This window comes from Dreissena polymorpha, chromosome 7, assembly GCF_020536995.1.
Source record: "Dreissena polymorpha isolate Duluth1 chromosome 7, UMN_Dpol_1.0, whole genome shotgun sequence".
Lineage (NCBI taxonomy): Eukaryota > Metazoa > Mollusca > Bivalvia > Myida > Dreissenidae > Dreissena > Dreissena polymorpha.
Window position 1 is genome coordinate 109,409,806 of NC_068361.1, and position 12,793 is coordinate 109,422,598.

Below are 12,793 nucleotides of genomic sequence, written 5' to 3' on the forward strand. Positions count from 1 at the left end.
AAGTTATAAGGTCCTTCCCGGCATCAAACCTGCAATATTCATATTTGGTGTCTTGCACTCTATTAACTGACATAGCCGGCCCATTTTTTATCTGATCTGATATAAGAATGTTTGGTAAAAGAAAAACAAGGATATCATAAAAAGTAAATTTCATTTAAAACATTTTATAAAATTATAAAATCTGCTCTTATACTATACCAATAAAGAATTTCAACTTTATGCTTTTTTGCAGCACTAGCAATGAAACAAATGAGCACAACCATTAGTTAAAGGCTCCTGGATCATGACAATGATTTACCCTTTCCTGTTGTGAAGCAAATCAAATTGAATGATATGCAATCAGCATTAAATGAGAAGAGACTGCGAGTAACTCAGTATCTCGCAGTCTACACCCTACTAAGACATTTTTTAAAAATTATTTTCTTTTCATTTATTTTACCATGTTTGACAGATACATATGCAGCATTTACATGTTCATACATAACACATTGGTAATATAATATAACCAGGGATCATATTTTCCCACAACATCAATTGGTCTGGATTCAAATTCGGGGAAAAAAGTATTCGTAAATTTACATCCCAAGTACATGCCAGAATTTTTCAGGACGAAATCAGGACACTCCATAAAAAATTGTTGGGATATTTTACCAAAAAGCAGGATACCTAAAACGATCAATCATTCAACCTTTACTTTAGTAAGTATATTACTCACAAAGACTCTAATTTTCTGCCCAATTTTGATGATACATGTGTTTAAGAAATTCATGAACACAGCGTTCTTCATTGTCCGGAATTTAACACGCTCTATAAACTGAATTGTGGGGTTTCCCTGTATGCCTTGATTTGACATCCAAATAGTACAGGGATGTCCCCTTAAACATATGTAAATCGCGTGACGCGATGTGAGCGCATCAAGCACTTTTCTTATTCAACCAATCATCAAATAACTCTAAATTTAGAGTCATGCATTATGTTACAACATGTTGAAAATCCGTCAAAAAAGGAAAAAAAAGTTAATTTATGTGAAACATTGATGCGTAATGGTCAGCATCCAATTTGTTTGATGTACAAAATGGGTGTTTTAACAGGTTTTATAACCTAAGGTGGTATAATACACAGGATAATTAGTGTCATTGGCTTTTATTTCTGTATGATATATCTTTCGAAAGCAATTAGAGACCCCTTTCATAAAAACACTGTGGTGTGAATGCCTGATAAAATCAATAATTTGCCGATAAATCGCCGATGAGGTGTCAAAAACAACACTGGTCCACTTGAGTAGCAGAAGCGGGTTGTTAATTGGGGGCAATAAAGGGATTAGCGATGGTAAATTTTAGCCAGAATGAGCTTGAATAACGAATTTTATTGGGAACTTTTAGACTTTACATCGTCTTCTTTTACGGATGTTGGACAGAATCGGACCGACTGTTTGGGATTTTCAATCGGTCTTTCATGACCCCAATCGGTCTAGGACCGACAAAACCGAAAAACATATGATCCCTGAATATAACCCTACTAAGACATGACTTTTCTCCTAATCAATTGCAAATATAGAGCAGTTTTGATACTTTGCAGGTCAATAATTGTTTAAATGGCCAATATTATTCCTATGCTCACACAAATTGAAATGTTTATGTTATGAACAGTATAAGCAACACATTGTAGGGTATCAAGCATTGACACAGTGTTATCCTATCGTTACAATACAAGAACGTACTTCTCTGATTTTTCTCGATCATGTTGCTTAGATCTGTGCGCAGGTTTTCAATCACACCGGCCTGCTCTTGGACCTGACGTTCTTGGTTCCCTGCTTTCAACTTCTCGATTTCTGCATCTTTCATCGCCAACTTTAGCCTATTAATAAATGAGTCTCATTATTTTCACACTATGTATGGTACCCAATCAGATCCCTTGCATTTTTGTTTCTTACAGGTGAACCAGACTTACTGGTCACCTGAGAACAGCTGTCACCTGACTACAGCGGTCCCTCTAAATCCCCCCTGCTTCCGACAAAAATCATTCTAAATTACATCTGAGTATAACGGTCATCTGGCTATAACAGCGAATGGCCGGTATGTTTCTCTCCGAAAGCCATTTCCCACCTGTGCAGTGGTTATACGATGCAGGCAGTCATCGAGGTTCGAAAAGTAAACACTCAAATCAATATGCGTTGTTGTGTCTTACATGTTGTGCATCTATTATGCAGCTAAAGAATCTGATTGCGGTTACTGCTTTTGATATGATAAATGCAGCCATTGTTAGAAAAAATTATAAAAGGGTGTTGAGAAGGGATAACATGGCAACAACAACACTTACTAAGTGACTGTTGTTATAAGCAAGCCATAAAAGGATGAGTGATTGTCTAAACAGACAGTTAATTGCAACTTTAAGAACAAAGGAACGAAAGTAATACACACTGGTGTTTTACTGAAACAAGCGGGCCTCAAAGGCCCAAAGTCGCTCACCTGAGATAACAAAATATTATTGGGACAAATCTTCTGACCAAGTTTCATGAAGATCAGAAAATAAATGTGGCCTCTAGAGTGTTAACAAGGTTTTACTATAGCAATGTAAGGAAAAATGCCCAGCCCCCTGCAGCCATGTTTTTCAACCAACCGGCATCCTTTTTGAACTCTTCTAAGATATTATCGGGATGAATCTTCTGACCAAGTTTCATGATGATTGGACAGTAAATGTGGCCTCTAGAGTGTTAACAAGATTTTTCTATAGCCATATAAAGAAAAATGCCCCGCCCCTTGGATGCCAAGTTTTTCAAGCAAACATAATTATTTTCGAACTCATCCAAGATATCATTGAGACCAATCTTCTAACCAAATTTCATGAAGATTGGTAAAAATAAATGTGGCCTCTAGAGAGTTGTTAACAAGGCAAATGTTGACACCGCACAACGGACGAAGCACAACGCACGACGGACAAAAGGCAATCACAAAAGCTCACCATGAAAAATAAGATGTAGAAATATACAATAAACATAATCGTTGATAAATTCCTAAGTTTAACAATAGATATGAATTGAAATCATTTGATAAAAAGTTTTACAATAGATATGAATTAAAATCATATAAAGATATTGATTAGTACAATTAATAGAAATAATTTATGTTAGTATCCCTTTTTATCCGTAAAGAGCCTTTGTTTAAACTTCACTTTATGCAAATGACTGGATGGGGAAACCTTCTAGCAATACTTCCAAATGACCAACCATCTAAAAAGTGGTCATCTGCTAACAGCGGTGACCTGTATACAATGGTCAATTTTGCCATTTCCCTTGACTGACCGCTGTTCTAAGATGGACTGCACAGGCTTATAAGGGATGACACTTTATGCACATGCATTAAGCCTGGTTTTCTCAGTAAATCTGAATAGATGGGATACATTTTTTTTAATTAAAGGTGAAAAATCAAAATAGAAAGGTGAATTTTATTGAAGGGTGGTACAAAAATGCCAATCACATTCGTCCAGAATGAACAATTTTTTTTTAAATGTCAGTACTGCAAACATTGCCATTGTTTATATAACAAGAGGATGAGCTGCATTCAAAACCATGCTTAATTGCAAAGATTTAGATAAATAACTGCTATCAAAAGACATTTTAACACAAGACAATATTCCCGAGCTTACTCACATTGATACAAGGGAGCTAACCTAAATGTAATAACCACAGTTCTTATTTTTCTTATTTATTTTCTTAATTTTTCCAATATATTGGAGATGAATCTATAAGCCTGTGGTTAAGTTAATAATATTTTGCTGTACAGAAATAGGAGATTCGCCGTAATGGAATCAAAATATTTCACAATAAAAATATGTATTGCGGTTCCTATGGTGGCTATCAAGCCACTCTGGTATATTCCTTGACATAAAATTCCAACAAATTGGAACTAAAACAAGATGTGTTTGTGAAACACAATGTCCCCCTATATGATGTTTGACATTGTAGGATAACCTTGACCTTGTGAAGGATGACCTTGACCTTTCACCACTCAAAATGTGCAGCTCCATGAGATACACATGCATGCCAAATATCAAGTTGCTATCTACAATATTGCAAAAGTATTCATAAAATAAGCGATTTGGGCCACATATATTTGACCTCTGACCTTGAAGGATGACCTTGACCTTGACCATTCACCACTCAAAATGAGCAGCTCCATGAGATGCACATGCATGCCAAATATCAAGTTGCTATCTTCAATATTGCAAAAGTATTCATAAAATGAGCGATTTTGGCCACATATAATTGACCTCTGACCTTGAAGGATGACCTTGACCTTTCACCACTCAAAATGTGCAGCTCCATGAGATACACAAGCATGCCAAATATCAAGTTGCTATCTTCAATATTGCAAACGTATTCATAAAATGAGCGATTTTGGCCACATATATTTGACCTCTGACCTTGAAGGATGACCTTGACCTTGACCTTTCACCACTCAAAATGTTCAGCCCCATGAGATACACATGCATGCCAAATATGAAGTTGCTATCTTCAATATAGCAAAAGTTATTGCAAAATGTTAAAGTTGGTGCAAACAGACAGACCAACAGACCAACAGACAGACCAATAGACAGGGCAAAAACAATATGTCCCCCACTACTATAGTGGGGGACATAAAAATTGGTTATTATTGCAATAACCAAAACTCATAAAATATTTATAAATGTCATGCTTAACGTGGGTAAGTAATATGCACCTGAGATCTGAGAGGATATTTTTAGCACTGGCTGTGCTGGACTCTGTCCCATTGGCAGCAGATTTCTGCAGAGAGGACTGGGTCATATCACTGGGGTTACGAAGGCTGAAATTACCACTGTCATTTCCGCTGAAGCTGTTGTTTCTCTGGAAGGAAAAAAAGACATCAGATAAATGTTTTTCAAATATATGATCCTTGTTGGCAACATGTTGAGCCAATTATCAATAATCCTTGTAATTATTCAACAAGCTGCACCATTCACATGTTTGACTTTTGACCTTTTAGTGGGATCTTGACCTTTACCTAAGGGATAAAACACCTTTACCATATGGTGAGTATTTGTGACAAATTATTTTTAAATTGCGTGATCAATAATGAAGTTAAAGTCATGACATTTTTTGTGCCTTTTTAATCCTGGCTGGAGCACTGCATCACATGGTGTCTACAAACTATTAAAACCAAAATTTCTTGATTATTCTATTTTTTTTCTCAAAAAGAATTTATTGTGGCGCCAATTTAAACCTCTGTACATATACAGGATTTCAAGTTCTTGTTGTTTATGCCATTTAAATCACGGCCGTTAATCACACGCGCCACCTCTTTTTTGAGATGCATTAATAAATGAGCCAATACTACTTCCGAGGTGGCGCTCAGGCCCGGATTTTTAAAAATTTAACGGATAATTTTATAGGGTGATTAGGTTTAGTATGTTTTTCAACATATTTCGCAATATTTTTATAAAATCAACCAATGTGGTGCGATTTAGCGATTATAAATTCAGCTAAAAATGTGCAGAAACATGCAATCACAACCCATTTGCAGACGTGAGGACCATTATAAGTTGTGGCATGGTAGAATTTGTAAAAGCAAATCCATGCACTTTGCCTGTGTGACGAGCAAATTCCCTGCCAATTAAATCACCCATTACATAAAACGATTGCTTTGAACCTGTACAAGTTAATGCATGCACAAAAACATCAGCTTCTAGCCAATCTAATAGATAAATTTGCATTTTTCAAAAAGAGTTGGGGCCAATGCCAAGGAGGTGGCGCTCAGATTAGGAGGTGGCGCCAAAGCACATTTATATTAACGTGAAACTTTTTAAGTTATGGTTTCTATCATGTTTACAGGACTTACATTATTTTTTGAAAGTTAACTACTTCAGCACATTTGAGTCTTGTGCGTTTTAATTAGAACAAGTGCTGTTTGTAAAACATGCATGCCCCCCTATATGGGCTATAAGTTGTAGTAGCAGCCATTGTGTGAATACGTTTTTTGTCACTGTAAACGGTGGTGGTGGTGGTGGTAGTAGTGGTAGTGGTAGTGGTAGTAGTAGTAGTAGTAGTAGTAGTAGTAGTAGTAGTAGTAGTAGTAGTGAAGTAGTAGTAGTAGTAGTAGTAGTAGTAGTAGTAGTAGTAGTAGTAGTAGTAGTAGTAGTAGTAGTAGTAGTAGTAGTAGAAGTAGTAGTAGTAGTAGTAGTAGTAGTAGTAGTAGTAGTGGGAGTAGTAGTAGAGAAGTAGTAGTAGTAGTAGTAGTAGTAGTAGTAGTAGTAGTAGTAGTAGTAGTAGTAGTAGTAGTAGTAGTAGTAGTAGTAGTAGAAGTAGTAGTAGTAGCAGCAGCAGCAGCAGCAGCAGCAGCAGCAGCAGCAGCAGCAGCAGCAGCAGTAGTAGTAGTAGTAGTAGTAGTAGTAGTAGTATGCATTACAAAAATGCAGTTAGCCTTGCATTTGGTAAAATTTAAAAATATATCAAGGGAGGCAAATGCTGTAACAATAAATTTAAACTTATTGCATTTGTTTCCCCTGTATATAAGAAAGATATTATAGTGTATTACCTCCCCTGTCCTGCTTATATTTATATTAATCAACAAAATTAAACATTAACACAATATTTAATATACAAAAAATACAAAAAATTTCATATTCTGATAATATTTTTACTGATCCACTGTATTTTACTAAAAGGGTGATGTTTCATTGGACTGATAATTATAGATTTAGGATTACAGACCAGTTGCTTCAGTAATATTGTTCACAGTGTGCCCTGTTGGCCGCGTATGCATTCTTGAGTTATCATTCAAAAACCATTTTACTATTTCGATTCACCGTGACCTTGACCTTTGACCTAGTGACCTCAAAATCAGTAGGGGTCATCTGTGAGTCATGATCAATGTACCTATGAAGTTTCATGATCCTAGGCCCAAGCGTTCTTGAGTCATCGTATGACAACCACCTGGTGGACAGACCGACCGACAGACAGACAGACCGACATGAGCATGGCAATATACCCCCTCTTCTTTGAAGGGGGGCATAAAAAGTAGTTTTCTAGTAATGTCTTGATGGATTTTAACGTTCGTCTTTGTAAGATTACAACATTTAACATGTATTATACAAAAACGTTCAAGGAAAAGACCGAGCTATCTTCATTTTTTGGAGTTGATAGTGGGAAAAACAACATAAATGAGCCTAATTAAGATTTGTTGACCTTGGCCTTTTAACAAATTATGCATTTGGATAAAGGGCCACAATTAATAGTTTCAAGAGGAAGTATTATCTTATGTTTATTTCGTGAATTATCATACTGTACACAAATATTGATGTCAATGAATTATTTTGATTATGTTGAACATTAAGTTATTGGTTTTATTGAGAAATTACAAAATTTTGGTATACATCGTTCAATATGTTTTATTCATGTTGGTGACTTCTCAATTGAGTTGATCACTTATTTATTAAAAAACTACATCTTATTTATTATAGATGGTGTTTATGTTATGTGAGGATTTGGGTCTTTGTATGTACGTTGAAAAAAAATAAATATATAACAAACAACATTATCTATCAAATGATCGTCATGTGATAATGTCATTGCGATACGACTGTTAATTTATACATCCTGAATTGGCGCCACCTCCTATCATTAGCGCCACCTCCTAAGCATTGGCTCCATCTCTTTTGGAAAAATGCAAAATTATCTACTACTTCGGCAAGATACCAATATTTATTTTATGCTTTCCTGTGGTTTATAGAGAAATATCAGTGAATTAAAACTGATAATTTCACTGTTTCAAACAATGAAAATTATCAGTGAAAATTATTGATTTTCACTGTTTATGTTAAATGACGTCATTTTTGTGACGAAATGACGTCATTTTCCCAACGAAATTCTTTAGTTTAACTCTTTAACAATGTATATATACTGTGAAAAACGCATAAAATAAAAAGAAAATGTGTTGGTTTTGGTGCATTATCGATTTTAATTCACTCGTGATTATATAAAATATATATTTTTTCTATGATCACTTGTGAATTAAAATCGATAATCCACCGAATCCAAAAAATATCCTCTATATCATTACACAATAATAAATTAATCAAGGACATTGACCTCTCTGATTGGGAATGGGAATAAGTAGCAAATGTGTAAGTATCCCACTGTTATAGTGGGAAGTGTTCGAGACAAAATAATTAAATCTTGCTTCAGAAACAAGTACAATACCAGTCTTAAATAATGAACAGTAATAAGGCAAAAGGAAACGATAAGATATTGTTACCAAAAACTTACACTTTTAGGTCTTCTGTTGAAGGAATGCTGAACTTTTTTTGCGAGCTGGGTAACAAATTTATAAATAGACTTGAAAGTTCTGAATTGATTGACTTCAAACTTACACTTGTAGGTCTACTGTTGAAGGAATGCTGCACCTGTTGTGCGAGCTGCTCTAACTGGGTCAGCATCGTCCTCGACTCCTCAATCTCCTGTTGGCACTGCCCCAGCTGTTGCTGTTGTAGGTCGTTCTCACTGCGCAGTTGACGGTTCTCAAACTGAAGGCTTTCCAGGAGCTGGGAGTCAGCCTCCAGTCTTGCTGCGGAAAAATGGGGCATAATGCATTTGCCTTAAGTGCCCTCCCAGATTAGCCTGTGCAGTTTACACAGGCTAATCAGGGACAACATGTTCCGCTCACACTGGATTTTGGAAGAAGACACTTCCTTTAAAATGAAAAATACCATTAAAGTGCCGACTGCACAGGCTAATCTGGGACGACACTTTACACACATGCATTAAGCCCAGTTTTCCCAGAATGAGCCTCATTATTTTAAAAATCACCTTTTGAGTAGAAATGTAGTTTTACATCACCTTATTAGGGGGAATGTATATTGTTTAACATTACTTTGTAAAAGGAAAGGTATTTTATTTTAACAGCACCTTGTAAGGTGGTATGTTTATAATTTTACATTACCTTTTGAGGGTGAATGTATATTGTTTAACATAACTTTGTAAAAGGGAAGGTAAATTGTTTTACATCACCTTGTGAGGGGGTATGTTTATTGTTTAACAACACCTTTTGAGGGTGAATGTATATGGTTTTACATGATTGTAGTTGTGAGAAAGCATGAATACAATTCTTATTGTATTGTTTCTTAAAATATCATAATTTTCTGTAGTATCTCAATTTATCTATAAACATGATTTCATACTAAAACTTATGTTTTTATCACATTAAGTCGTTCACTCAAGTTTTAGGAATAAAATTGATACTTTTCTGTTTCATCATGTTTAGAAAACATCATTGGTATGTGTGGGTCAACGTTCTTTGTAGGGAGATTGGTGAAGTTTAAATAAATATAATTCTCATTCATTACCTTAAAACTACATACTAACATTTTTAAATAAGATCTAGTGAGAATGAAAATAAAATCTGTATTTGCTGTAATATTACACTCAGCCAAGAGTCTAGATTGTCATCAAACCAATTGTGCTTTGCAATTATGATTTAATTCCTATGCATTACAAACAAAAGAAGCATTGCCCTTTAACACTTGTGCAGTTTACAGAAAACAACAATGGTAACGCTTTCGGACACCCATGCATACTTATTTTGTTGGAGAGTTTGGAGATCTGTGCTCTCAGCTCGTTGTTCTGCTGTTCTATGCTGGTCTTGTTGTCCTCATCCACTTCCTGTTCTGACTGCAGTTGCCTGACAATAAACATATTTTATTACGTAATATCACATATCGTTACTATAAATAGTAACAAAATGACGTCGCGACCGGGCCGTTATTCGTATCTTGCGGGCCAATATAACTTATATCAGCCCTTGGGCCGATTTTTCATATCAGAAAAGAATGGGATCGCGCGGCTAATACTGAACAATATGGCGTCCACATTGATTCTTAGCCATTAACAAATAAAACATCATCTACTCAGACTACTGGTTATTGTTCTACTCACCGAAGTTGTGTTATAACCGTGTTTATTTTCGTAAAATTTAATTTGCTTCCATGACGAAGTAAATTCTGGACACATTTCTTCATCACCATCCATCTTTTCCATTTAAAAGAGACTGGATGTAAGCAGGCAATTCTTTGAGGATAGACATTCTTTGATCGACTGACAAAAGAAGGATGTATTCATCAAAGAAATTACTATTTGAATTCAACATCGATTTCCTTCAAACAGTTAAAGAACCATTCACTGACGCTTATCTTAAATTTAGGCATAATCCATCAATTGTTCAACAAAACATCGCATTATTCGAGTCGACATTTTAACGAAATCGAAAATGCAGTCTCACCAGTTTCATTCCAGTTTTATATCTCAATACTGTTATTCATATTCATAATATTATATTAATCCATCGTAAACACACACACTAATTGTTCGATGCTTAACAAAATATTTAACTATTAAATAAAACACTCCAAGTCCAATTTGTTGTTGTCCTAAAATCCAGAGAGTCTACGTAGTTTCGTCATTGAAATGACGTCACATTAGGTACGTCATAAATTCCGTAATCAATTGAATGAAAATAAAAGTACAGAAAGCTGTTTTTGTATAAATTTTTGTGAAGGACAAAAATAGTATTATATGTGATATAAACTATAACACACGACAGAGCTGGGCCGGGCGTCTACAATCGGCCCTTGCCGTTTAATGGCCATCAGGCCGTTATGTCAGCAGCGGGCCGATTATATACGCCAGGCCCAGCTCTGCCGTGTGTTATTGTCTAATTATCAATAACTGGTATATGTGTCTTGTCGTTGTTTTTTTACAGTATTTCATTTTAAGCATAAACCAACTCACTTGTTCTGGGTGTGCTGTTTACCAGTTATAAGTACACATACTTATGGCAGTAACTGACAACTGCCCCTCTTTAACCCTTTCCCACTCAGAGGCAAAGTGAAAATTGCTATGTGCAAACAGGGTTGGAAATGAAGCCTTTAAAACTAAATATCTAGTAAAGAAGATATTCAAATAAATATAACTTTCTTAGAAAAGTTAAAAACAAGTCAAAATACGTATCTTAGTTGTAAAGGGCAGAATGGCAATAACTGAAAGATTTCATGACCAACCATCGCGCAAGTTATGTGGCTGGCTCGGGATCAAAACGAAGATTATTGGAATTGCACATAGCACTCTTCTTACTGGGCTAGCCACCCCAGCATAAAAATGGATTAAAATGCCCTATCACATGACCTGATATTGAGTGGGTCAAAACCATGTTGTGGGCTAAACATTCATATCCGCAATAATCACAAATTATCATCAACAGAAACAACATAACAAAGCGATGCCAGCACTTCACAATGAATAAGCTTCAGAGCAGATAGTTTTAGCCAACATATTTTGTCCTGAAAAGTAAATATTGAATTAAGAACAAATATTAACAAAAAGTGGGGGAGTGGACTATCTCCTTTCTTAAAACAGTGTTTGTACCTACCCCCACCGATATACTGGTGAAGAGAATTTTAAAATGTTGCATCTGACTCTGAGAGGTGTAAATAATGGTCAAACAAACCTCTTGCTGTGACTTGACCTTTTACCCTGTAAGCTAAACTTAAAAATTTTAACAAATACAAGCCCAGGCATGTACCTGATCTCTTCTTGTTGTGATTTGACCTTGCTCTGATAGTACTGGACCCTGTCTAGGAGTTCTTCCCTCTCTCTGTTGGCATGTGTGAGACTATCACGCAGATCATCTTCTGTACCCTCGTACTGCAAGGAGAAACAGAAGATAAGCCAGTCTCTGAAAAAATGGGGCTTAATGCATGTGCATAAAGTATTGTCCCAGATTAGCATGTGCAGTCCACACAGGCTAATCTGGAACGACACTTTCCGCTTACTCTGGATTTTCATTAAGGAGAGACTTCCTTTGCAAGACAAATTCCCCATAAGCGGGAAGTTTCTTCCCTGATCAGACTTTGCAGACTACACAGAACATTCTGGGATGATAATCTAGGAGTGCTCGGTTTACCAAGAGACTGAACAAAAATATGTTGTTTTTTTAGGGGGTGTTTTTACCGTTATCAATAATACTTCAGTACATAATGGTGGTCAGTTAACTGACATATCTCTTGGAAGGTCTAACCAAACTGAGAAGTTTTCCATTATGAAGTGTTCACAAAGTATGTTCATAATAACCCTTGTAACTGACCGAAGATATTGCTGAATCTGAGGTAGGAAAATAATGGTAGTAGAGAAAATTATCTAACACGGGTTTTTTTATCTTATTTTGGGGAAAGGGCCTGGCCTTTTTTTAAGGGGAAAAATAATCGCGAGAAATGCTGGATTTTGGGGAAAAAATCACACGAAACGCCGGATTTTGGGGAAAATAAGGAAAGTCTTAAATAATCAATTTAACATATTTTGCTGTTTACAAATTCAAGGCAACAGATAATTTAATTATGCAATATGTTATATTTTCTACACTGAATCAGGTTAACTTATGTATTTAAAGTCTGGGGGAAAATTTACCTGCTGAGGGGAAACAAATCTGAGGGGAAAGGGCCCTTTTTTCGGCAGGTCCCAAAGAAGGAAAGAAAGCCCTGTAACATGTCATCTTTTTTCTATAGAAAGGGCCAGTATTAAGTGTTATCCTCTTGGAAATAAAAATTCAAACTGAGCAGTTTCCACCTTAATGTTATCTTTCATCAGGATAGTTCATTCACTTGCTAAAGACATGTTATGCTATAATGTCAAAAATATTGTTATATTTCCCAAAATAAGAGTCTCATACTTTTCCCCCAAAAGGTCAAAAAGAGATGTAGAATCTATAAGGGTGCATCTTCTCAGACTTAT

At 35.7% G+C, this 12,793-nt stretch overlaps 1 protein-coding gene across 1 annotated transcript in view; it reads right to left on the bottom strand.

The window, feature by feature from the left end:
* Window positions 1-12,793, bottom strand: part of LOC127838264 (coiled-coil domain-containing protein 18-like) — a 94,463-nt gene that overhangs the window by 70,018 nt on the left and 11,652 nt on the right. Inside the window, exons 8-12 of the mRNA XM_052365891.1 lie at window positions 11,589-11,710; window positions 9,589-9,692; window positions 8,386-8,579; window positions 4,719-4,864; window positions 1,721-1,857 (exon numbers count right to left, since the gene is read on the bottom strand). Of these exons, the coding sequence (XP_052221851.1) occupies window positions 1,721-1,857; window positions 4,719-4,864; window positions 8,386-8,579; window positions 9,589-9,692; window positions 11,589-11,710 (703 nt within the window). The remainder of the gene's footprint in view (window positions 1-1,720; window positions 1,858-4,718; window positions 4,865-8,385; window positions 8,580-9,588; window positions 9,693-11,588; window positions 11,711-12,793) is intronic.